The sequence below is a fragment of the Heptranchias perlo genome, chromosome 28, assembly GCF_035084215.1.
Source record: "Heptranchias perlo isolate sHepPer1 chromosome 28, sHepPer1.hap1, whole genome shotgun sequence".
In the NCBI taxonomy this organism is placed as follows: Eukaryota; Metazoa; Chordata; class Chondrichthyes; order Hexanchiformes; family Hexanchidae; genus Heptranchias; species Heptranchias perlo.
This window is the reverse complement of record NC_090352.1, coordinates 13,123,450-13,150,493: the sequence shown is the minus strand read 5'-3', so window position 1 is coordinate 13,150,493 and position 27,044 is coordinate 13,123,450. Positions and strand designations below refer to the sequence as shown.

Sequence of the window (27,044 nt, the reverse complement as noted above, 5' to 3'; positions counted from 1 at the left end):
TGCACTGGGTCACCAGCCACCCCCAACCTCTCCCTGCCTGGCTTAGCACCATTTCCCTTTTTAAAACTTTTAATGTATATCTGTGAAGCTCCTTGAGACATTTCTTTATGCAAAAAGTGCAACTTGTCACCGTTTGAGCAGTAAGCAGTCAGTCTGACTGCACTCAGCACAATGAGGGGGGTCAGTGCAATATTTAAATGACCTTGCAGAAAGGTCGTGATGACGTTGTCACATCGGTGCCAAGTGTGCGTCATTGCGCCAGAGGGTTACGCACGGCGCAGGCGCAGAGTTGGGCCCGGGGATTGGAGCCGCGCTTGTCGGGAAAGCCGATAAAGTTTTTTTTCGAACAAAATCGCGGATGAGAAGATGTCGGGCCGGTCGGTTAGGGCGGAGACACGCAGCCGAGCCAAAGATGACATCAAAAAGGTTATGGCAGCTATCGAGAAGGTCCGAAAATGGTGAGCAGGTTTCCGGCAAATACTTTTATTGAGGGGGAGACGGCGCGCGGGCGGAGCAACCGACTCCGAGCGGAAATGACGTTTAGGTTGGTTGATTGGCGTTTCACCCAGCCAATCATGAATGTCGTTGGATCTCGGTTCCTGTGGCAACGGCGTCTCAGTGCCGACTAATGAGTAAAGGAGGCGGAATTTCCTGTTGCACAGCGGGGAGGGAAATGGGTGATTGTAGTTCGATTCATGAGGTGGGAGTCCCAGAGTGACTCAGACCACCGACCCCCCCCCCTCACAGAGTGACTCAGACCACAGACCCCCCCCCCCCCCACTCACAGAGTGACTCAGACCACCGACCCCCCCCCCCCCCACTCACAGAGTGACTCAGACCACAGACCCCCCCCCTCACAGAGTGACTCAGACCACCGACCCCCCCCCCCCTCACAGAGTGACTCAGACCACCAACCCCCCCCCCCCCCCCCCACTCACAGAGTGACTCAGACCACAGACCCCCCCCCTCACAGAGTGACTCAGACCACCAACCCCCCCCCCCCCCCCACTCACAGAGTGACTCAGACCACCGACCCCCCCCCCCCCACTCACAGAGTGACTCAGACCACAGACCCCCCCCCTCACAGAGTGACTCAGACCACCGACCCCCCCCCCCCTCACAGAGTGACTCAGACCACCGACCCCCCCCCCTCACAGAGTGACTCAGACCACAGACCCCCCCCCCCCCCTCACAGAGTGACTCAGACCACAAACCCCCCCCCCCCCCCCTCACAGAGTGACTCAGACCACAAACCCCCCCCCCCCTCACAGAGTGACTCAGACCACCGACCCCCCCCCCCCTCACAGAGTGACTCAGACCACCAACCCCCCCCCCCCACTCACAGAGTGACTCAGACCACAGACCCCCCCCCCCCACTCACAGAGTGACTCAGACCACCGACCCCCCCCCCTCACAGAGTGACTCAGACCACAGACCCCCCCCCCTCACAGAGTGACTCAGACCACAGACCCCCCCCCCTCACAGAGTGACTCAGACCACAGACCCCCCCCCCCTCACAGAGTGACTCAGACCACAGACCCCCCCCCCCTCACAGAGTGACTCAGACCACAGACCCCCCCCCCCCTCACAGAGTGACTCAGACCACAGACCCCCCCCCCCTCACAGAGTGACTCAGACCACAGACCCCCCCCCTCACAGAGTGACTCAGACCACCGACCCCCCCCCCTCACAGAGTGACTCAGACCACAGACCCCCCCCCCTCACAGAGTGACTCAGACCACAGACCCCCCCCCCTCACAGAGTGACTCAGACCACCGACCCCCCCCCCCTCACAGAGTGACTCAGACCACAGACCCCCCCCCTCACAGAGTGACTCAGACCACCGACCCCCCCCCCTCACAGAGTGACTCAGACCACCGACCCCCCCCCCCCCCTCACAGAGTGACTCAGACCACAGACCCCCCCCCTCACAGAGTGACTCAGACCACCGACCCCCCCCCCTCACAGAGTGACTCAGACCACAGACCCCCCCCCCTCACAGAGTGACTCAGACCACAGACCCCCCCCCCCCTCACAGAGTGACTCAGACCACCGACCCCCCCCCCCTCACAGAGTGACTCAGACCACAGACCCCCCCCCCCTCACAGAGTGACTCAGACCACAGACCCCCCCCCCCCCTCACAGAGTGACTCAGACCACAGACCCCCCCCCCACTCACAGAGTGACTCAGACCACAGACCCCCCCCCCCCCTCACAGAGTGACTCAGACCACAGACCCCCCCCCTCACAGAGTGACTCAGACCACAGACCCCCCCCCCCTCACAGAGTGACTCAGACCACAGACCCCCCCCCCTCACAGAGTGACTCAGACCACAGACCCCCCCCCCCTCACAGAGTGACTCAGACCACAGACCCCCCCCCTCCCCCCACTCACAGAGTGACTCAGACCACAGACCCCCCCCCCTCACAGAGTGACTCAGACCACAGACCCCCCCCCTCCCCCCCACTCACAGAGTGACTCAGACCACAGACCCCCCCCCCCACTCACAGAGTGACTCAGACCACCGACCCCCCCCCCCTCACAGAGTGACTCAGACCACAGACCCCCCCCACTCACAGAGTGACTCAGACCACAGACCCCCCCCCCACTCACAGAGTGACTCAGACCACAGACCCCCCCCCCCCCACTCACAGAGTGACTCAGACCACAGACCCCCCCCTCCCCCCACTCACAGAGTGACTCAGACCACAGACCCCCCCCCCACTCACAGAGTGACTCAGACCACAGACCCCCCCCCCGCCTCACAGAGTGACTCAGACCACCAACCCCCCCCCCCGCCTCACAGAGTGACTCAGACCACAGACCCCCCCCCTCACAGAGTGACTCAGACCACAGACCCCCCCCCTCCCCCCACTCACAGAGTGACTCAGACCACAGACCCCCCCCCCACTCACAGAGTGACTCAGACCACAGACCCCCCCCCTCACAGAGTGACTCAGACCACAGACCCCCCCCCCTCACAGAGTGACTCAGACCACAGACCCCCCCCCTCACAGAGTGACTCAGACCACAGACCCCCCCCCCCCTCACAGAGTGACTCAGACCACAGACCCCCCCCCCCCTCACAGAGTGACTCAGACCACAGACCCCCCCCCCCACTCACAGAGTGACTCAGACCACAGACCCCCCCCCACTCACAGAGTGACTCAGACCACAGACCCCCCCCCCACTCACAGAGTGACTCAGACCACAGACCCCCCCCCCCACTCACAGAGTGACTCAGACCACAGACCCCCCCCTCCCCCCACTCACAGAGTGACTCAGACCACAGACCCCCCCCCTCACAGAGTGACTCAGACCACAGACCCCCCCCCCCTCACAGAGTGACTCAGACCACAGACCCCCCCCCCCCTCACAGAGTGACTCAGACCACAGACCCCCCCCCCCACTCACAGAGTGACTCAGACCACCGACCCCCCCCCCCTCACAGAGTGACTCAGACCACAGACCCCCCCCCCACTCACAGAGTGACTCAGACCACAGACCCCCCCCCCCCACTCACAGAGTGACTCAGACCACAGACCCCCCCCTCCCCCCACTCACAGAGTGACTCAGACCACAGACCCCCCCCCCCACTCACAGAGTGACTCAGACCACAGACCCCCCCCCCGCCTCACAGAGTGACTCAGACCACCAACCCCCCCCCCCGCCTCACAGAGTGACTCAGACCACAGACCCCCCCCCTCACAGAGTGACTCAGACCACAGACCCCCCCCCCACTCACAGAGTGACTCAGACCACAGACCCCCCCCCCTCACAGAGTGACTCAGACCACAGACCCCCCCCCCCTCACAGAGTGACTCAGACCACAGACCCCCCCCCCTCACAGAGTGACTCAGACCACAGACCCCCCCCCCCTCACAGAGTGACTCAGACCACAGACCCCCCCCCCCCTCACAGAGTGACTCAGACCACAGACCCCCCCCCCCACTCACAGAGTGACTCAGACCACAGACCCCCCCCCACTCACAGAGTGACTCAGACCACAGACCCCCCCACCCCCCTCACAGAGTGACTCAGACCACAGACCCCCCCCCCCTCACAGAGTGAATCAGACCACAGACCCCCCCCCCCCTCACAGAGTGAATCAGACCACAGACCCCCCCCCCCTCACAGAGTGAATCAGACCACAGACCCCCCCCCCCCCTCACAGAGTGAATCAGACCACAGACCCCCCCCCCCTCACAGAGTGAATCAGACCACAGACCCCCCCCCTCCCCCCACTCACAGAGTGACTCAGACCACAGACCCCCCCCCCCTCACAGAGTGACTCAGACCACAGACCCCCCCCCGCCTCACAGAGTGACTCAGACCACAGACCCCCCCCCCCCTCACAGAGTGACTCAGACCACAGACCCCCCCCCCCCCACTCACAGAGTGAATCAGACCACAGACCCCCCCCCACTCACAGAGTGAATCAGACCACAGACCCCCCCCACTCACAGAGTGACTCAGACCACAGACCCCCCCCCCCACTCACAGAGTGAATCAGACCACAGACCCCCCCCCCACTCACAGAGTGACTCAGACCACAGACCCCCCCCACTCACAGAGTGACTCAGACCACAGACCCCCCCCCGCCTCACAGAGTGACTCAGACCACAGACCCCCCCCCCACTCACAGAGTGACTCAGACCACAGACCCCCCCCCTCACAGAGTGACTCAGACCACAGACCCGCCCCCCCACTCACAGAGTGAATCAGACCACAGACCCCCCCCACTCACAGAGTGACTCAGACCACAGACCCCCCCCCGCCTCACAGAGTGACTCAGACCACAGACCCCCCCCCCACTCACAGAGTGAATCAGACCACAGACCCCCCCCCCCCCCTCACAGAGTGAATCAGACCACAGACCCCCCCCCCTCACAGAGTGAATCAGACCACAGACCCCCCCCCGCCTCACAGAGTGAATCAGACCACAGACCCCCCCCCTCACAGAGTGAATCAGACCACAGACCCCCCCCCCCTCACAGAGTGAATCAGACCACAGACCCCCCCCCGCCTCACAGAGTGAATCAGACCACAGACCCCCCCCCACTCACAGAGTGAATCAGACCACAGACCCCCCCCTCACAGAGTGACTCAGACCACAGACCCCCCCCCCCACTCACAGAGTGAATCAGACCACAGACCCCCCCCCCTCCCCCCGCCCCCCTCAGAGTGAATCAGACCACAGACCCCCCCCCCACTCACAGAGTGAATCAGACCACAGACCCCCCCCCCATTCACTGAGTGAATCAGACCACAGACCCCCCCCCACTCACAGAATGAATCAGACCACAGACCCCCCCCTCACAGAGTGAATCAGACCACAGACCCCCCCTCACAGAGTGAATCAGACCACAGACCCCCCCACTCACAGAATGAATCAGACCACAGACCCCCCCCTCGCAGAGTGAATCAGACCACAGACCCCCCCCCAGAGTGAATCAGACCACAGACCCCCCCCTCGCAGAGTGAATCAGACCACAGACCCCCCCCCCAGAGTGAATCAGACCACAGACCCCCCCCCCCCCCTCACAGAGTGAATCAGACCACAGACCCCCCCCCCCTCACAGAGTGAATCAGACCACAGACCCCTCCCCCTCACAGAGTGAATCAGACCACAGACCCCCCCCCCCCCCCCTCACAGAATGAATCAGACCATAGCCCCCCCTCCTCACAGAGTGAAACAGAACACCGTTCGCCCCCCCCCCAGAGTGAAGCGGACCACCGTCCCCCCCCCCCCCCCCACCCAGAGTGAAGCAGACCACTGTTCCCCCCCCCCAGAGTGAATCAGACCACAGACCCCCCCCTCACAGAGTGAATCAGACCATAGCCCCCCCTCCTCACAGAGTGAAACAGAACACCGTTCGCCCCCCCCCCAGAGTGAAGCGGACCACCGTCCCCCCCCCCCCCCACCCAGAGTGAAGCAGACCACTGTTCCCCCCCCCCAGAGTGAATCAGACCACAGACCCCCCCCTCACAGAGTGAATCAGACCACAGAACCCCCCCTCACAGAGTGAATCAGACCACAGAAACCCCCCCCCAGAGTGAATCAGACCACAGACCCCCCCTCACAGAGTGAATCAGACCACAGACCCCCCCCCAGAGTGAATCAGACCACAGACCCCCCCCCCTCACAGAGTGAATCAGACCACAGAACCCCCCCCCAGAGTGAATCAGACCACAGACCCCCCCTCACAGAGTGAATCAGACCACAGACCCCCCCCCAGAGTGAATCAGACCACAGACCCCCCCCCCACTCACAGAGTGAATCAGACCACAGACCCCCCCCCCATTCACTGAGTGAATCAGACCACAGACCCCCCCCCCCCCAGAGTGAATCAGACCACAGACCCCCCCCCCCCAGAGTGAATCAGACCACAGACCCCCCTTCACAGAGTGAATAAGACCACAGACCCCCCCTCACAGAGTGAATCAGACCACAGACCCCCCTTCACAGAGTGAATAAGACCACAGACCCCCCCTCACAGAGTGAATCAGACCACAGACCCCCCTTCACAGAGTGAATAAGACCACAGACCCCCCCTTCACAGAGTGAATAAGACCACAGACCCCCCCTCACAGAGTGAATCAGACCACAGACCCCCCCCGCCTCACAGAGTGAATCAGACCGCAGACCCCCCCTCACAGAGTGAATCAGACCACAGACCCCCCCCTCGCAGAGTGAATCAGACCACAGACCCCCCCCCCAGAGTGAATCAGACCACAGACCCCCCCCTCGCAGAGTGAATCAGACCACAGACCCCCCCCCAGAGTGAATCAGACCACAGACCCCCCCCTCGCAGAGTGAATCAGACCACAGACCCCCCCCCCAGAGTGAATCAGACCACAGACGCACCCCTCCAGTGTGAATCAGACCACAGACCCCCCCCCCTCACAGAGTGAATCAGACCACAGACCCCCCCCCTCACAGAGTGAATCAGACCACAGACCCCCCCCCCCTCACAGAGTGAATCAGACCACAGACCCCCCCCTCACAGAGTGAATCAGACCACAGACCCCCCCCACTCAGAGTGAATCAGACCACAGACCCCCCCCCCCCCTCACAGAGTGAATCAGACCACAGACCCCCCCCACTCAGAGTGAATCAGACCACAGACCCCCCCCCCCTCACAGAATGAATCAGACCATAGCCCCCCCTCCTCACAGAGTGAAACAGAACACCGTTCGTCCCCCCCCCAGAGTGAAGCGGACCAACGTCCTTACCCCCCCCACCCAGAGTGAAGCAGACCACCGTCCCCCCCCCCCCACCCAGAGTGAATCAGACCACAGACCCCCCCCTCACAGAGTGAATCAGACCACAGAAACCCCCCCCCAGAGTGAATCAGACCAGAGACCCCCCCCTCACAGAGTGAATCAGACCACAGACCCCCCCCCCCGCCTCACAGAGTGAATCAGACCACAGACCCCCCCCCCCCCACTCACAGAGTGAATCAGACCACAGACCCCCCCCCCCCCACTCACAGAGTGACTCAGACCACAGACCCCCCCCTCCCCCCGCCCCCCTCAGAGTGAATCAGACCACAGACCCCCCCCCCCCCGCCTCACAGAGTGAATCAGACCACAGACCCCCCCCCCCCCGCCTCACAGAGTGAATCAGACCACAGACCCCCCCCCCCCCACTCACTGAGTGAATCAGACCACAGACCCCCCCCCCCCCCCCTCACAGAGTGAATCAGACCACAGACCCCCCCCCCCCCCCTCACAGAGTGAATCAGACCACAGACCCCCCCCCCCCCGCCTCACAGAGTGAATCAGACCACAGACCCCCCCCCTCACAGAGTGAATCAGACCACAGACCCCCCCCCTCACAGAGTGAATCAGTTCACAGACCCACCCCCCCCCTCACAGAGTGAATCAGACCACAGACCCCCCCCCCCCGCCTCACAGAGTGAATCAGACCACAGACCCCCCCCCCCGCCTCACAGAGTGAATCAGACCACAGACCCCCCCCTCACAGAGTGAATCAGACCACAGACCCCCCCCCCCCTCACAGAGTGAATCAGACCACAGACCCCCCCCCCCCCTCACAGAGTGAATCAGACCACAGACCCCCCCCCCCCGCCTCACAGAGTGAATCAGACCACAGACCCCCCCCTCACAGAGTGAATCAGACCACAGACCCCCCCCTCACAGAGTGAATCAGACCACAGACCCCCCCCTCACAGAGTGAATCAGACCACAGACCCCCCCCCCCGCCTCACAGAGTGAATCAGACCACAGACCCCCCCCTCACAGAGTGAATCAGACCACAGACCCCCCCCCTCACAGAGTGAATCAGTTCACAGACCCACCCCCCCCTCACAGACCACACCCCCCCTCAGAGTGAATCAGATCACAGACCCCCCCCCCCCCCGCCTCACAGAGTGAATCAGACCCCCCCCCTTCTCACAGAGTGAAACAGAACACCGTTCCCCCCCACTCAGAGTGAATAAGACCACAGACCCCCCCCTCACAGAGTGAATCAGACCACAGACCCCCCCCCTCACAGAGTGAATCAGACCACAGACCCCCCCCCTCACAGAGTGAATCAGACCACAGACCCCCCCTCACAGAGTGAATCAGACCACAGACCCCCCCCCTCACAGAGTGAATCAGACCACAGACCCCCCCCCTCACAGAGTGAATCAGACCACAGACCCCCCCCCCTCACAGAGTGAATCAGACCACAGACCCCTCCCCCACTCAGAGTGAATCAGATCACAGACCCCCCCCCTCACAGACCCCCCCCTCTCAGAGTGAAACAGAACACCGTTCCCCCCCCCAGAGTGAAGCAGACCACCACCCTCCCCCCCCCCCCCCCCGCCCCCCCCAACCAGAGTGAAGCAGACCACCACCGTTCCCCCCCCCCACCCAGAGTGAAGCAGACCACTGTTCCCCCCCCAGAGTGAAGCAGACCACCGTCCCCCTCCCCCCCAGAGTGAAGCAGACCAACGTCCCGCCCCCCCCCCCCCCAGAGTGAAGCAGACCACTGTTCCCCCCCCCCCCACCCCACCAAAGTGAAGCAGACGACCGCCCCCCCCCCCTCAGAGTGAAGCAGACCACTGTTCCCCCCCCCCCAGAGTGAAGCAGACCACCGACCTCCCCCCCCCCCCCCCCCCTCAGACTGATGCAGACCACCGTCCCCCTCCCTCAGAGTGAAGCAGACCACCCCCACCCCCACCCCATCACAGAGTGTAGCAGACCACAGCAGCCCCCCCCCCACAGAGTGAAACAGACCACAGCACAGCACCCCCCCCCCCCCCCCCCCCACAGGGTGAAACAGACCACAGCACCCCCCCCCCCCCCCCACAGGGTGAAACAGACCACAGCACCCCCACCCCATCACAGAGTGAAGCAGACCACCGTTCCCCCCCCCTCAGAGTGAAACAGACCACAGCACCCCCCCCCCCCCCCACAGAGTGAAACAGACCACCGTTCCCCCCCCCCCTCAGAGTGAAACAGACCACAGCACCCCCCCGCCCCCACAGATGGAAGCAGACCACAGCCCGCTGTCCCGGACTGAACGGGGTAACCCCCCCCCCCCAAAAATAAAGCTCCTACGTGAAATGCTAATCAGTTTTCTGCTTCAAATGATGAAAGGCAGCTGTGTTTTGCCAGCATCTTTCTGCAGAAGTCGGAGCTATGTTTCCAGTAGGAGAAGGCCTGCAAATACTGAAGGAAAAGTGTGTGCTCGTTATACCACTGCTGTATTTCTCTGCAATGTTGGGGCATGCAGTTCAACTCACACGATTCAATTCCAGAAGTCTGTTTTGTGTAATAGTGTTGCTGGAGGAGAGGGGTGGAAGGAATCATTGCAGAATATAGAATAGCCCCATCTCCAAACACCACTACCGCCTTCATGTTCCAATCCTGATACGTAGAATTTTTTTTAAAAGTCCTCCTCCAAACTATCTGAAATAAGTCCACTCTTGTCTCGCTGTTATGATGTTGTTTCACTTACTCTGTACAAGGAATCCGGGTCGTCTGTCACGCACTGTGCAAGCCTGCTCCGATCTCTGCTTGTACATATCTGCTCTTACAATGGCTCCCACTCCTGCTGTTGCAACCAAGCACCCTGACTGCAATGCCCCAGATAGGACTGTGGAGTTGGGAGTAGCACGTGCATCTGAAGTCTTCAGGAGTCTTGGGAGGTAAATGCTGTTGGCAGCTGTGTGAAATGATAAAGCAACTCACATGGGCTGGCATGGCAGGGTAATGTATAAGGTATAAATTCAAACTCTTGCCTTCCTGTAAATGTTTTTTTTGTGATGGCGGAGAGTGAGTGTGTTCATTCACAATGTTGTCACGCCACTGGGATTTCAGGAAAGTCTGAAGTTGTATGAAATTTTTACACTGTGTCCACTTGAAGTGTGAAGAACATCAGTGTAATTGTAAATATTCCAGAACTTGGTTTGTGCCTGGAGAGAGCATTTTGAGGTAGATAACAGTGGGGAGAAGTACTGGTGGTTATAGGTCTGTCACTGGTAGTGTTAGGATCAATTTGAGATGATAAATTAAGAGCATCACATAACACTCTTCTTCAAAAAAAAGTGTTGTGGGATCTTTGACATCCATCTGAACAGGCAGATGGTCTCTGTTTAATGCCTCATCCAAAAGGCAGCACCTCCAACCATGCAACACTCAGTACTGCACTGAACCGTCTGCCTGGATTAGGTGCCATTGAACTGAAGTAGGGCTTGGCCCCATGATTTTCTAATTCAGAGGTGAACGTGCTATCACTGAGCCAAACTGATACAAAGTGCTTTCTTCAGACACAATTCAAGTTTGGAAGGCGAAGCCTTTTTATTGTGCTGTTGGATATGTTTTCAAAGTTCAAGTGTACTTGAAGAGGACTCATTTTCAGGGTTATGGAGAAAAAGCTGGGGTGTGGGCCTATATTAACCACGTCAGGCCAAATGGTAAGATTCTATGATTCTAAGTGGAAACAATATGAAAATTTCACACCCCCATCATCACAATGTGCTGAAATCCTAGTGACAACACAGCATAAAATATTCTGGCAGGTTACTGCTAATACAAAAAACCCAATAATGGATTGTAGGCTGCAGCGAAAGATTTATAATTTAATTCACACAGCAATTAGCAATTTATGGATTTGTCACAAGTGCATTTTAAAAGTTGCACAAAAGGTCTTCAGTGTTCACCGTATTGAACCAACTCAGGTACAAATATTTCAGTGTTTTTTGTTTATACTAGTGGCATTGGTATTGCTCACGGTAAGTTGGATGTTATCCTGTTTTATAACAACAGGAGCAGATAACACAATATATTATTCAACTGTTACATTGGAGCCTTGTTTGAGTTCGCCTGTCCCTTTTAAGGCAACAAGGTGTAATTGCTGTAAATAAGCTGTGATGTAAGGCCAATGAGAATTTCATTGCTCTTTTTGAGGAAAGTTAGCAGATTGCCTATGCCTGTAAATTTCTGGCTTATGGTCAATCTGTAAACTTCCTTCAGCAACAGTAATTAGCCTGTGATTGACCTTAGCATAAAATGGCTGGGATTTCTTCTCTCTCTATATATTTTTTAATATAGTTCAGTTGTGATTTGTTGATGTTTTAACCAAAGTGTGGCAGATTCTGCCAAAATTTGTATAGAAAAATAGATAGATGTGTTCCTTAGAAATTATATTTTTGTGAGGCAAGTTTGTATTTATTGTGCCTTGCTGCAACTGCTGTGTGCTGTTTACAACTGACTACCAGTCAGCTTTGAAGACTGAGCCTTTATTAGTCTGTGGGGATTGGCACTTTATTTATTTGAATTTCGAAGCCCAAAGTCCCATACAAATTGAGCTCATCGACTGAACTGAACTTCCACAGGGAGAAGAAGTGGGTGACGGTGGGCGACACATCACTGCGGATATTTAAATGGGTGCCAGTGACTGACCCCAAACAGGTGGGTAGAGATGAAAAGTCATCCATTTATATTTCATGATCGTTAATTTTAATTGATGTAAAAATTGAAGTGTGCAACATAAGGGTCATATGAGAATTCGCTTTAGGCCATCTCGATCCAATTCCTAGTGGGTTTGGACCCACAAAAACAAAACTGCCCCTAGTTTAACACTAAATGCGATGGTGCACACTCTCAGTGAGATCCACAGGATGGATGGTGCAGGAGATGCAAAAATACTAGAGTAGTGAAGTAGGGGCACTCTCCTATGGTTGGGGCTGGGGTACATTGTTGGGATAGAGTGAAGGGAACTTTATTCTCATCTAAGTGTGCTGTACCTGACCTGGGAGTGGCTCATGCAGACACTGGGTGCCAAAACATGAAAGTATCCAATTTCCCAGCACTAACCTCCTTCACTGTAAGCAGAAAATACACAAAGTAAAACTTAGGTTGCACTACATGTGAATTGTCACGGCCACTGGTGGAGTGGGGGAGGGAGATGCTTCACCTTTTGGATTTAATTGAGATTGACATTTTTCTTTTTGACTGTTTCTCGAGATTTCTTTTGAATCTTCTGTGGATGCTGAAGACTTTCGGAAAGAAACTGGTTACTGAACCCAACAGTATGATTTTCATTTCAACTGTGTGGTCATTTGCCCCCTTTCCCACTAAATTCCAAACCATCCACTTTCCATTCCTGGCCTCTATGCTAACTGACATTGTCAATGATTCTCTTTCCCAGGCCTTTCAAAACTGCAGTCATCATGCCCCTCCTCAAAACCCAACTTCAACTTCTCTGCCCTTGCAAACTATTGCCCCATTTTCACAGTTCCTGGCTATGTTGTCTCCCAGATCCATCCTCATCTCTCCCACAACTCCGTTTGAATTCCAGCAATCAGATTTCTGCCCCTCCCATAGCACCAAACGGCCCTAACTAAAGCCACAATCAACATTCTCTGTGACTGACCATAGTGCATTATCCTTCCTCATCCTTTCTGCAGCCTTTGACATTGTCAACCACACTCTCCTCCTTCAATGCCTTTCTTCTGTTATCCAGCTGGTGGGACTGCGTTCACTTGGTTCTACTCTTACCTATCCCATCATAGCCAGATCATCTCTACCAATGGCTTCTCGGCCCTCTCCTGTTCTTCATCTACATGCTGCCCCCTTGGTGCCATCATCCGCTGACGCTGGGGCAGCTTCCACTTAAATTCTGATGACACCTAGCTCTATCTGTGCACCACATCTCTCAACCCTTCCACTGCTTGTCCGATATCCAGTCTTGGATGAGCTGCAATTTCTTCCATTGTCTTTGACCCCCATCACAATCTCTTTACTATCGCCATTGACTCCATCCTGCTCCCTGTCCTTTGTCTCTGTCTGAATCAGACTGTTAGCAACCTTGGTATCCTATTGAACCCCAAGTTGAGCTTCCAATTCCATATATTCTGCATCACAAAGACTGCTTGCTTCTACCTCCATAACGTCACCCACCTCTGGCCCTACCTCAGCCCATCTGCCACTGAAACCCTCATTCTTGCCTTTGTTACGTCCAGACTTGACTATTCCAGTGGTCTCCTGGGTAGTCTATCATCCTCCACTCTACATAAATTTCAGCTCATCCAAAACTCTACTGCTCCATATCCTGTTGTGCACCAAGTCATGCTTGGCCATCACCCCCGTTCTTGCTGATCTATGTTGACGCTTGATCCTTAAGTGGCGCAAATTTTAAATTTTCATCCTTGTGTTTAAATCCCTTCATGGCTTCGTCCCTCCATGTCTCTAACCTTCTCCAGCCCGACAACCATCCCCAAGTTCTCTCTTCCTTGATTCCAACCTCGTGCATCTCTGAAGGTAACCCCCCCCCCCCCCCCCAACCGCCTCCTTTCGACCCATTATTGATTCTCGTCCCTTCAGCTTTTCTCCTTATGCGTTTGTGAAGCATCTTGGGATTATTTTTCTATGTTAAAGGTTCTTTACAAATATAAGTTAACTCCTATCTCTCACACTGTTGGGCTCAGTGACTCCTCAAAATCAGTTTCACCCTTTATGATATCAACAGTCACTAAAGAATGCTATAATTGACAAACATTTCTCACTATCTTTGACTCTCTTATTTTTCCCTTTTTTTAAAGGACATCCGAGCTCCCCGAATGGCTCAGTTGGTAAGTGTACTGACCAGGAACCAGGAAGGCTCAATTTCCAGTCTGTGCTGAGTTAGCTGATCTCAGCCCGGCTTCTTTCAGGGATGCTATAATTGGCCTCAGTGCCCCTGTGTTGGAGAGAGGGTTAAAAACTATCCAGCGTTCTCACTGTGATCACTGTCCAGGTGCTCCTACTGATGAGGGTATTGGTGAGGGCAGGTCCTAGCTTGGCTGTTTTTCCCACTTGGTTGAATTGTCCCCTTACTCTGTGTAAGCTCACACACGAAGAATGGACACTTAGTGGCACCATACTTCAATACGAGTTAATGCCGCCTTCTCAGCACCTGCAGGAGAGGAAGGGAGAACGTTAGATGCCAATTCCTCTCCTCAATCGTCCAGCTGGGTGGGACTGCCCTCGCCTGGTTCCATTCCTATCTATCCATTCGTAGCCAGAGAATCACATGCAATGGCTTCTTTCCCCGCTCCCACACCATTACCTCTGGAGTCCCCCAAGGATCTATCCTTGAACTCTCCTATTTCTCATCTACGTGCTGCCCCTTGGCGACATCATCTGAAAACACAACGTCAGGTTCCACATGTACGCTGACGATACCCAGCTCTACCTCACCACCACCTCTCTCGACCCCCTCCACTGTCTCTAAAGTGTCACGCTGCTTGTCCGACTGGATGTGCAAAAATTTCCTCCAACTAACTATTGGGAAGACCGAAACCACTGTCTTCGATCCCCGCCACAAACTACGTTCCCTAGCCACCTACTCCATCCCTCTCCCTGGCCACTGTCTGAAGCTGAACCAGACTGTTCGCAACCTTGGCGTCCTATTTGACCCTGAGATAAGATTCCAACCATATATTAGCTTCATCACCAAGACTGCCTACTTCCACCTCCATAACATCGCCCGTCTCCGCCCCTGCCTCAGCTCATCTGCTGCTGAAACCCTCATCCGTGCCATTGTTACCTCTAGACTGGACTATTCCAATGCTCTTCTGGCTGGCCTCCCAATTCTCACGCAGCTTATGTTGAAAAGTGATATGGGAAAATGCAGCATCCATGGCCTTGCCCCTCCCTATCTCTGTAACCTCCTCCAGCCCTACAACTCTCCGAAATCTCCGCATTCCTCCAACAATGGCCTCTTCTTTATACCCCACTTGTTTCGTCCCACCATTGGTGGCCCTGCCTTCAGCCGTCTCGGTCATAAGCTCTGGAATTCCTTCCCTAAACCTCTCGGTCTTTCCACCTCTCCCTCCTCCTGTAAGACACTCCTTAAAACTTATCTCTTTGACCAAGCTTTCAGTCACCTGTCCTAATATTTCCTTCTTTGCCTTGGTATCAGTTTTTGTCATTACATTCCTGCGAAGCACCTTGGGACGTTGAAAGCGCTATATTAATGCAAGTTGCTGTTGAGTGTTGAGTGCAGGGAAGGGTGCTGTAATTGTTTGAATTTCTTGAAGAGGAATTGAAGAACCTCCTCACACCTCCTTTTGTTGGGCACGTCCAGAAATAAAATGTTTAATGCACTTTGCCTTTCAGTTCCCATTTTATTTGAAAAGGAAAATCTGTTGTAACCATGGTGTTGCCATCACCTCAAAATCCTCTCAACTGTTGAGCCAACTGCTCGTTTAGCAGCCAAGGTGCAACCAGATGCAGGTTCTGGTGATGCTTGATATGTAGACATGTCAGGGGGTCAGAAGGTGGATCAGGACAGAGGAAGGAAGTATCTCACTAGGGAATGGCTTTCATCTGCCTCAAAAGCACCTCCTGTTGACTGAATGCAACAAAAATACCTGGAATCACCTCTAACTAACCCTATGGTGAAAGGATGTGTGAGGGGTTTGATTTCAGTTTGAATGGGAGGAAGGATAAGGGGAATGAGTATAAAGTGCTTTGCTTTACTATGCAGTTCTTGTTTGTTTTTCTTTGTTGCACCCTCTCTGTTCTACTTAGGACAAATCAAAATCGAAGAACAGTCTTGAATCAAAAGGTACAAAGGGAGACAAAGGCTTCCCACTGCTGCCTGTGTCTGACAACAGCTCCTCTCCCATTCTCCTGGAGCTGAATGGTGAGTGTGTGTTTAAACTCTGTTACATGGTGCTGTGAGGATGATCAGTACCTGGACCAGGTACTTACTGCTAGTTTCATTTGATTTGTTTTATTTATCTGTTCTTGCGATGTGAGTGACGTTGGAGAGGTTGAATTTATTGTTTATCCCCGGTCGGCCTGAGAAGTTGGTGATAGGCCATCCCCTCGAGAGGTTTATTTAATTTTGCAAGCCACTCAGTTGTAAAATAAAATCACTTCAGAGGGCTTTAAGAATCATTCATATAGGATCGGACTGGAGTCACATGTAGGCCAGACCTGGTATAGATGGTAGGTTCTCTTCCCTGAAGGATACTATTGAACCAGTTAAGATTTTATAACAGTCCAACAGCTTTCATGTCAGTTTTTTTCCAATGTTAGCCCACAAATTACTAGATTTTATTGAAGTCAATTTCCCATCTTGTCATAGTTTGATTTGAGTTTCTAGACAAGTGCCATAACCACTACACTACTGTACCCCTAATGCTAATTGGTAAAGAACTGTGTAAAACTAAATCTTACCATTTGATAGTTTCTTGTGCTGTGCCACAATGCATTAGGGCATTCCTGTGATTTTCTTGTTCCCAAACAACAACTGTGTTGTCACCAGGATTCATCACCTCAAATTGCTCCCACCATTATCACTACCAGTGACAGATATGTAACCACCGGTATGTCACCCTAGTGTTAAACAGCTTAAAATGCGTTCTCCAAGTTTGGAAGGACAAAGTGAATAATTGTACTAGTTGTTTCTCAGAATTCAAGTGGAGCTAGTATGAAAATTTCATATACCCATCATGAAACTGCACTGAAACCCCAGTGATAACACTGATGTGAATTCCTGAATTTTGGCTCACCTGAGGAAGGAGAGGCAATGTCATTGTAAAAGAAGATTGGAGCACAAGCCGCTCAGGGATTGTGTAGCACACTTTAGGTGGCTGATTGTAAAGTAGTACAGGCAGAAGAGCTGGGGGAAAATGCAGGATTGAAGAAATAATAGGAAATATGGGATGGCTGACCTCCGATACAACTGGTGCTATGACCTTTGTCACATTCACTGCTAATTAAATACTAACTCATTGCCTATAATTTTTTTTTAAAAAGACAAGATGCTGGTGGCTCGGTGAGTAAATGCACTGAATGCCACTGACATTATGTAGAACCCAAAAGTCTCAGGTTTAATTCCTGCTCTGTGCTTAATCAGACGGTATCAGTGGTGTAAGGGTGGGCTGCTGCATTTGGTCATAAAGTCCTTGGATTAAGGAGGAAGAAAAATAGCTTGGACTTTTGTTACCAATCGCTGACCGGGGACACCTCTTATCCTCACCAAAAAAGTGCAGGTATGGACACTAAGTTAGGGCAGGGTTTGGGTTGGTTGTCATAGCCCCACAGTCATCTGGGCTGCTAATGCTGACTCTGTACTTGTGGAACCATCTCCAAACTTGAGCCTCTTTCCTTGACGGAGGGAGGAGTAGGCTCCTCTGATGGCTCCACTTGGTAACAGCAGCACTCAACTGAGCAACACAAACCAGCAAGTGCCAGGTTCGATTCTCACTCTTGTACGTGATCTGAGTGAGGGTGGTGGTTGGGCCTTAAGACTTTGGGTTAGGGATGGAGAAACTGTTGGGTTGGATGAGGACAGAGTTGGGCTTGCCTCTGATGGTTCATGTAGTTGAATAGCCTGCCAGCACTTACAATCTAGGCTCACAAAAGAATGGGAAAGGTAGGGCACCTTGGACCCATATCCTAGCAGGAGTCAGTGCCTTTAGGGGAGCAGGGAAAGAAACATGGGGAAGAGATTTTAAAAAGTTGTTGATGACACTAATGGGGCACATTGAACTTGAACCGTTTGATTGTTTATCATTTCCTAATTTCAGGTTGATTGAATTATATTCTTTTCTTCCTGATCTTTTAGATGAGACCAGTAATCAGAGCTCCCTGTCAGATGCCTACCAGGTAAAAGTGGACAGCAGTACAAACTCGAGCCCCAGCCCCGAGCAAAGTGAGCCGGTCAGCCCAGCACTTCTGTCTGATTTTAAAGCAGATGACTCTCAGCCTCCCATGCTTGGGCAGGAAAGCATGGAAGGTATGGAGAGCAATAGGAATAATTTTTACTGTTACAGTGTACTCAGTGTGAACTTTCAGATCTATTATTGGGCAGTTAATAGGATGACACTTCAGAGCTGTATGCGGAGAGTGCTGAATTGTCAGAAGTGCCATTATTTGGTTAAACTGTGGTCCTGCCTGGCTGTTCAGGTGGTTGTGAACGTTTCTGTGCCACTATTCAAAGAAGAGCAGGGAGTTTTCCTGGTATCCTGACCAACATTGTTCCCTCAACCAACATCACAAAAATACAGTAGTTGGTTATTCATCTCATTGCTGTTTGTGGGATCTTGCTGTGTGCAAAATGGTTGCCACTTTTGCCTAAATAACAACAGTGACAGTAGACGATTATGTGTGATGTACTTCGAGCTGTCCTGCGATGTGAGAAGACGCTGTATATACGCAAGCTCTTTCCTTCGACTAATGGCAGTGCGGCTGGGTTGATATACTGACCCTCTATGCCACTGTAGGACATGAAGTATGTAAGAATAGGGCCCGTTGCGGATTCGAAAGTGTCTCAGTCAGAGCCCTACGTGTAGATCACCTATCCCCATTGTGACCGTTTATCTTATATGCATGCAGCTCAAATGAGTTCAACCTGCCCACAACACTGACGGCCTTGAAAATAAAACAGCTCCAGGGTTGTCACCATGATTTTGTAAATGGTGAGGGTGGCTGTGTGGATGGCTAACATCAAGTGTTGCACATCACTGTCAGTGTTGTATGAAGTAGAAGGAGAACGAGGTCTGTGTAGCTAAATTCGTGTATCTTCTAATTAGAATGAACAAAGGGAAACAACAGGCTAGTCTGGCCCAACCCCATACCAAGGCTTGTGTCACATAGTCATGGCTTCCTGTGGGAAGAGCTCTAAAATATGCAGACTGTACACGTGTTGGGATGTGCATTCTACATGCAGACTGTGTACACATTGTGGGGGTATGCACTCTACATGCTTCTAGTTGTGGGCACAGCAAGGCAACGAGTGTTCTTTCTCCCTTAGCTATGTTTACAAAGACAAGTACAGATGAGGGAGTTCATTCGGCCCATTATTCCAGGTGTTACTCACATTTTTGTGCTTCCTGACATGAATCCTGAACTTGCCTTTTATCAGTTTGTACCTATCTCCCCTTGTCCTGCAGTTGTGGTTTAATTTGAAACCATGTTCAGAATTAACCTTCTCTATTCCACTTAGAATCTGAATGCCTCTATAAACTCCCGTCTCATTTGCTAACTTTCAAAGCTGAAGAGTCCAAATTTTTCTAACCATTTCTCATAACTAAGTCTTCTGATTCAAGGGATCAGTCTCATGGTCCTTCTCTACATCACATGGTATAGCACTGAGCTATACAGAGCAGAAGCTTCCCATTTCAACTTCCAGTCTATGCTGAGTTAGCTGACCTCAGTTGGAGCACTGCAATTGGCCTCAGTGTCTAGGGCTGAGGAGGGAGAAATATTAACTTTGCTGTTCAGTGATGCATGCTGGAATGTGTGGCAAGTAGGATCAGACTCTGCTGTGAGGCCATTCATGACGAATAGCTTGCTGACATTTACCTAGGAAGAATATCTAGAGCCATGTATGAAGAGTAGTGATTTGGAAGAGGTGATGTCCATGGAACTGTACCCTAACAGGAACCAACACTTTTCGGAGAGGAAGGGAGAACAAAACAACGGGCACGTGGCATGTGTCCCACAGTCTGTATGTTCACAGAAACAGTAAGGCTTATTTTGATGCTGTAGAACGCACACAGTTAGTACTTCAACTTTCTTTTTCTTCCTCCAGAAAACACTGACTGTCACTGGGCCACAGTTCTACCAGTGCTGCAGACCTCCCTTAGTATAGTTTGCCTGAATAGCCATTCTGAACGCTAATGCCAATTGCACTGCTCCAACGGAGATCAGCTAACCCAGCCTTGACAATAAGTGTCAGCAGGCTATTCCATCATGCACTTACCAGCAGGAGTCACTGGATAGTAATTAGGAGTGGGAGCCCTGGCTGGTTTCCCTGCGCCCCCAGTTCAGGGGCACTGAAGTCAGTTGATGTGTTCTATCTATTGCCTCAGTTGAAACCAGCAAGCTCTGTACAAACAAGGAAATAATAGTTCTCCCCCTCCCTGGGCACAGTTTCCATTTAATATATTAAAATGTTTTCATCTTCCTGATAGTCTTTCAATTTTCTGTATATAAAGCTGCTTTGAAGAAAGTACAGAATGGTGTCCCAATTTCCAAGTTGATTTCGGTCGGAATTTCACTCTTCTCTCTCCTACCAGTACCTCTACTGTTTCTCTGTCTATTATACAGCAAATGGACAGTATGGTTATAGCAGTTGTAATTTCTCAATTCTCTCTCACAGAACCTTCCCTTCCTTCCTCAGAAGTAGGAGATGACCCCCCAATGCTCACAAAGGAGGAGCTGGTTCCCTTGCAGCCTCAGGTAATCAAGGAACAGTGTGTGCACACATACGTTTAGGGAAGACTGAGCTTTTATGTACATTTTTATGTAGTTAGGGCAGTGCACACTTCTGAGTTGAGCACCAAACCCAATTTTGAACCCTTAAGTGGCACCTCTCTTACTTGGGTTATTTAGCTCAGTTTGGACGTATAGGAGTCAAATGAGCACCTCCCAGAATGTTATTTTAGAAAATCTCACAGAACAATGAACAAAGGCTGAACATTAGGCTGTGTGTGCATGCTGCCATTTTCATCTCACTCTAAATGTCTCTATTTCACTGCCAGGTCAAATGTTACTCGTAGCAAGCCACAATGGAAGGGGAATGATTCATTCCTGGCTAACGCATGGGTGAAACTGGTTAGAGCAATTTTACCCATGTTGAGGGAGCATCGGTTTACAAATTGAAATGGCAGATGTCAACACTTTTGCTGCTTAAGAGAATAATACAGCTGTATAACATTTATATAGAATGGTTTTACATGTGCTAAAAAGTATAGGTAGTTACATCCACCTGTACAATTTGAGCTTTGTGAGTGTAAACTTCATACTTGAACTTTCTGATGGCCCAGTAGATAAAAACAAAGTCTTACAGAGCAGAGACTGGTTTGACTCCAGTCTTCATGGAGTTGGCTCAACTGATGACAGTTGGGGCACTATGATTGCCCTCAGTTAGGGAGGGGAAGAATCGACTGAAGTTACTGATCACTTTCGTGTGACCTCTGCTGAAAAATGGACATTGGGTGAGGACAGGGTCAAGCTTGCTCTGATGCCTTCCATGATCGTTTAGTCTGCAGATACTGTGTCTAGGCTCACACATGAAGAATGGCCACTTTGTTAAGAAGGTGGCTAACCAGCGAGAATCATTGACTAGTAGAGCAGGGTAGAAATTTGGGAAGAGGGAGCTCTCTGCAACGTTGATTCAGGGAGCTGAGTTCTAATTTGCTGTTCTTGTGTTTATTTTTTGGCCTTTTCATTTTTTTTTGAAAAATAGTTCTCAGTACAAAAATTGTTGCTCTCAAAACCAAACTAAAGGTTGGTACTAGTAATTTCCAGATTACAGGGAAGTGCAGTCTCTGTGACTGTTCATGTCTAAAATGTTAAATCCCACTGACATTGAATTGGTTTGTAACCACAAAGCTGATTTATTGAACCATTCAGAATTACACAAGTTATTTCAGAATTAGTAGTTCCTTTTGTTCCAGTGTTTATTTCATAGGAACCAGTTTCAGAATGTTCATCCTGGTGTTGTTTTACAGTGAATTTTGACTTAAACCAAAATTTTGTAGCTATAATAGAACAGGTTTTCCCAAAGTACTTTTGATCCTTCATAATCAACTCTTTCTATGGTTTGGTAACAGGTCGTGGAAGAGGAGGATGATGAATATTCAGGGGCACCACCACTGAAGAGGGTTTGCACTGGACAGAATGCGGTGACCCAACCAGTAACTGAGAGCTAACCCAGAATCCCAAGCTGGCTCATTCCCATGGTACCCTCTGATTTACCATCACACGACTGACTGACTTTGAAGAATGTGATATTTATTTTCTACTTTTAATTAATTGTGATGGTCGTGATTTAGGAGTCTGAATTTAAAATGTTTCTGTATTGCAGGATGATGTCCCTTTTGTAATGCAACAGGGTTGGGTGTGGTCCATGGCTCCACTGGGCCTACCTAGTTGAAGACACTTTTATATTGATAGTGTGTCAAAAGCAGCACTGTAATATAAAGGAAATGCCCTGCTCACCTCTTGACCGTGTCCGGCACCTGCCTTTTCCTGGGTCCTAAGAGTGCCTACTGGGGGTAAGAAAACATGGGCCTCCTTCTTATTGACCCTCAACAGGGACCGGCTGCACACTGGTACAATACTAAAGATGGAGCAGAGACTACTGGTCTCCGCTTGAGGGCTGCTCTTGCGGAGCCCCAGCATCAATATGAAAGTGCCTTGACACTGAAGTGCCTCCAAGTTTTACTCGAGGCTAAGCGAGCTGACCGAAGACAGGTGTGTGTTGATGACGATTCTTGACTTCATCCATAAATATGCAGTCTTCATCCTCAAGTCTCATCCATGATGTAAAGTTGGGCTTTCTCATCTGCAGGCAAGGAAGGCACAATAAGGTGCAGTTTAAAAAAAAATACTGTTGAAGCTGTGTTAAGATATTTTGCATTTTTAAAAAGTTATATTTTCAGAAGCTCACTATTTTAATAAATTTACTTATGAAGCAAAAAAGGTTGAAAATCTTGTGGGGGAGCAGGATGCATCCTTAAGCTGCCGTGGGTCTTTGCTGCAGATTTTGCAGATTCCGGAAAATTATGCACTTGTTCCAGTGATACTGAACCATTTTAAGTATTGTGTTAGCCAAGACTTGCATTTTTCCCTGGGGAGAGCACTATAGTGACTTGCAGATGATTTAGAAATTTTTTCAGTAAAAAATAAACAAATCCTGTTCTTGGCTAGAGTAGCAGTTGTGTCACTACATTTGCCCTCAGTGCACAGGCGAAGGAGTGGAAAAGGATTACTGCTCCTTATGACTATGCTGTTAGTGCATATGTGTATATGACACATGAGGACTGGATTGGATTTAACTGAAATGTCCTCCACATTTGAATAAGCCTGTTGGCACTGACTATCTAGGCTCACACATGAAGAGTGGCCACTTTAGCAACCCATGGAACAGTATCCCAGCATGGAGTTGGCACCTTGAGAGGTGGAGGGGAGAAAATTCGCCCCCACCCTCCACCAAAACAAATCAGATCCTATTATTTTGGTCACTAAATCAAACTGCCAAGTGTCATCTACTGCTGATTTTACTTAAAACAGATCGGTTCCTAACTGGAGACGATACTGGATTAAATGCCAGCCAGGTAATATGGCATGTAATACTAGTAGATAAACCAGTTTAAGAATAAATAAACAAACTGGCAGCTGTATGAAGACCCTTAAACATGGTCATGATCCCAGTGTATATGACAACGTTTCGGTATTTATTGAAAACATCACTGGTTAACGATTGTAATTATTAGCTGGGATGTCGCCAATGGTTGAGTATTTTGCCAAAACTCATTGGGCTCACATATGAAGAATGGTCACTTGGCTGTTGTACCAGAGGGCTGTCGGCACCTGTGGACCATCCCCGACCCCAGCAAGAGTTAACACTTTCAGGAAGGGAGAAAGTTGGTAAAAATAAAACCTTGGGGATCCTTTATAATGATCCTATATTTTCACCCCATTGTACACCTCTCTCCTCCCAAAATGTTTTTCTGTACAATTTTCTTCTTGCCTCTTTTTGCACAAGAGAGCAGGAAATTTCTTTAATAATAGGACAATACAAATATTAACACTTGTGACATATGTGTATATTTGTTATAATTAATGCAAGGTCAAACATCTTCCATTAATTATAACATATATACATATGTCACAAGTGTTAATATTTGTCAAGCTCAAAATGCTTGCTACTTCAATGAATAGCAGGCAACCAAAGCCACTCAGCAACATTAGTCAAACAGCAGGTCCTCGTCCCTTTCTTCAAGTAGGTTGGCTGTTGCATCCACATGGTGTATCCTATAACCTTCCTGTTCTTTTTCTCTCTTTTTAGTAATGTGTAATTACTACTAGTACTGTAGTAATGTGTAATATTTTTCTTATTACACACATTATCCTTGGACCGTACCCTTCCTAATGGAAGATTCTCCCTGGACACGGTGCTCCCGCTGTGCCTAAGCACCGCCTCTTTCTGCCCTTCACAAACTACACAGAAACTTGTGTTCCTGTGGCGTACCCCAGTCACCCCCTGCCCCATGCCCTGTACTTGGTACTCACAGTTAGCCCAGGTAGCAATGTTAGCTGTTTGCATTTGGTGTTTAATTTCTGATCCTGGCTTGCTGACGTCTTCATTCTGTTTTAAACTTTTCTATTTAGTGAACTTGTACCTCCCCTTTTTTATGGATCAACCCCATCCAGAAACCTTGTCACTGTGTCTCTCAACTTGGGTAATTATAACTTTTATCGCCAGGCAAAAAGTGGGTGATAGCAAATCGGCAGTCTGTTTTATACCTGGCCCGATTTTCTTTTCTATTGAAGTCAATTGAAAAGAAAATCAGGTGAGACATAAAACGAGGAGCCTATTCGCTATCACCCGTTTTTCACCTAGTGATGAAAGTTAAAATTACCCCCAATCTCTCTTCTCCCCAGAACTGTGTCCAGTTGCATTTTGACACCTTTGTATTGTCTACTTCCATATCTTGTCCTTGTATACTGTATTACCCTGGGTTGAAAAAGTTCCACCTGTCTCTCCCTCTTACTCCTAACATCCTAATTTTTAACTTGTGTCCCCTGTTCACAACACAATGAACAATTTGTGTGGATTAGCTTTATCAATTCCTTTTATGATCTTTTAAAAAGCATTCAAAATATTTTGTATGAGAAACAAAAAAATGGATCTTTTAGTATCAATTTTATGGTTCCCCCCCTCCCCCAGTGGAGATTCAATGCATTTTGCTGCTGTAGATAGTGGATCTTTTAACCACTGGATCCTCTCTCAGAATCTCTGAAGAGCAAAGATTTCCTAATTACAATTTGGACATGCCTATCTTACTGATACAGCATTTGCTTTTCATGGAAGTGAAGCCAGGACAATGTGAAAAATATTAAAGATTGTATTTTCTGAAGAAAATGCAAAAGAGATATATTTTTTGAATACAAAGAGCTAAATAGACTAATCAATATGTAAGTTGAATATTTTTCTTTGTAATTCCACTCAGCGTGCTGTTTTTGAAGATTACTGTCATTTTTGCTACTGTTTGGTTTTTGGTCCAGGGCATTACATTGAGAGAGTTTGCTTTGTATGCATGGAGGGTTGTGCAATGGAATGGAAACCAGCCAGAATGTTCTGGAGCATTCAAACAGGCTTGAATGATAGTAAGTGAATTGTCCGAGGTTGTAGTGGGCCATTCCTTGTTTGGTGTGATAATGGACTATATGTCCTTGAGTTTTATACTGAGAGTTCTGATTTGTAACTCAAATATTTCTTTCAATTAATCTCAGACTACAACAAAATGTTGTCTTATGAAAAGCTTTGATCATTATTAGAGCAGTAAGGCCATAGGCATTGCTTAAAGAAGATCTATGCATACAGTGTAATGCATACCTGTGCATAGCAGCTAATATTAAGAATTAATTCACGAGTTGCTAGAATTTTTAAGTGTTTTAAATGGTTCAAAAATGTAATTAAGTTCCTTTCATAATTTAAAAAAAATCTTTGTTACCTTTATTGCAAATATTGTTTCTGGCCTTTTTTGCCTCAAGTAAATTTGCCCTGGCAATGAAGACGAATTTTAATAAATTGTCACACTTTAGTAGTGTGACATTCCACACAAAGCTGATTTGAAGGGTATATGTTGACTGTCACTCTGGTATAGTAGTGGACTTCACACACACCACTTTTCGAGCACTCTATTTTACAAAATGACTAGTTTGATTCTATTGCACAGCCCAAATTCTAAACAACTTTTCAGCTAAGTGGTTTAAATGTTTTTCATGTTTATTTATCCTTTTTAAAACTTTCAAAAGGTAAGCACCGACCTTGGCAATAGATATTAGCACGTGTGCGCTTATTTTTAAAGTATTTGTGTATTGTGCCATTTGCATACTCCGCTTCTCTTTAGGATAAAGCACTTTGTGAAAGTTGTTTTCTGACATTTACTGGGGCACCCAGAACGGATACTGATCCTCTCCTATTGCCTTCACTGTGTTATTGACCGTAAAATCTGCCTCCTGTTCATGAATGCTGAGACAGAAGCAAAACATAACGTATAAATAAATCACTGGTGTGTGCTTCAGTGATACAAGTTCGTTGAAGATGCAAACGCTAATGTCAAAAAATACTTTTTTACCTCAGAGGTTAAGTGTTGCCTGTTGCCTTTCATATTGTAAAACCTGAATGACTAGAGGATTGTTATTCAAAATCCTTGTGAAAATAAAGTGTTGCAATGGATTAAAAAAAACACACGCTTTTATTCTGCCCTTTTATATTATAAGTGCTTATAACACGTCTGGCACATTGAAAGTAGTGATTTGTGGTTTAAGAAAGCATTGCTGTGGTGAGATAGCCAACCGATTCTGCACAAGAATCGGTTGGCTATCCTCGAAATGGATTTCATTTTCACATCGTTCACCTGACGAAGGAGGAAGCCTCCGAAAGCTTGTGAATTTAAAATAAAATCGTTGGACTATAACTTGGTGTTGTAAAATTGTTTACAATTGTCAACCCCAGTCCATCACCGGCATCTCCACATCAACACAAAATGGGTCATTTTCAATAGAGCGT

At 49.8% G+C, this 27,044-nt stretch overlaps 1 protein-coding gene across 2 annotated transcripts; it reads left to right on the top strand.

The window, feature by feature from the left end:
* The first annotated feature begins 267 nt into the window (after nt 1-267).
* LOC137344854 (B-cell CLL/lymphoma 7 protein family member B-like) lies at nt 268-26,887 on the top strand. 2 transcript variants are annotated; one of them, XM_068008063.1, is made up of 7 exons: nt 268-458; nt 11,854-11,929; nt 14,062-14,091; nt 16,034-16,148; nt 18,081-18,251; nt 20,640-20,698; nt 22,075-26,887. In XM_068008063.1, exons 1-7 carry the CDS (start codon nt 367-369, stop codon nt 22,171-22,173), a joined length of 642 nt encoding a protein of 213 aa, XP_067864164.1. In that variant the 5' UTR covers nt 268-366; the 3' UTR covers nt 22,174-26,887. The 2 variants fall into 2 exon arrangements, with proteins under 2 accessions (XP_067864164.1, XP_067864163.1); XM_068008062.1 differs by having other exon boundaries at nt 20,619-20,698.
* Nucleotides 26,888-27,044: the final 157 nt, after the last annotated feature.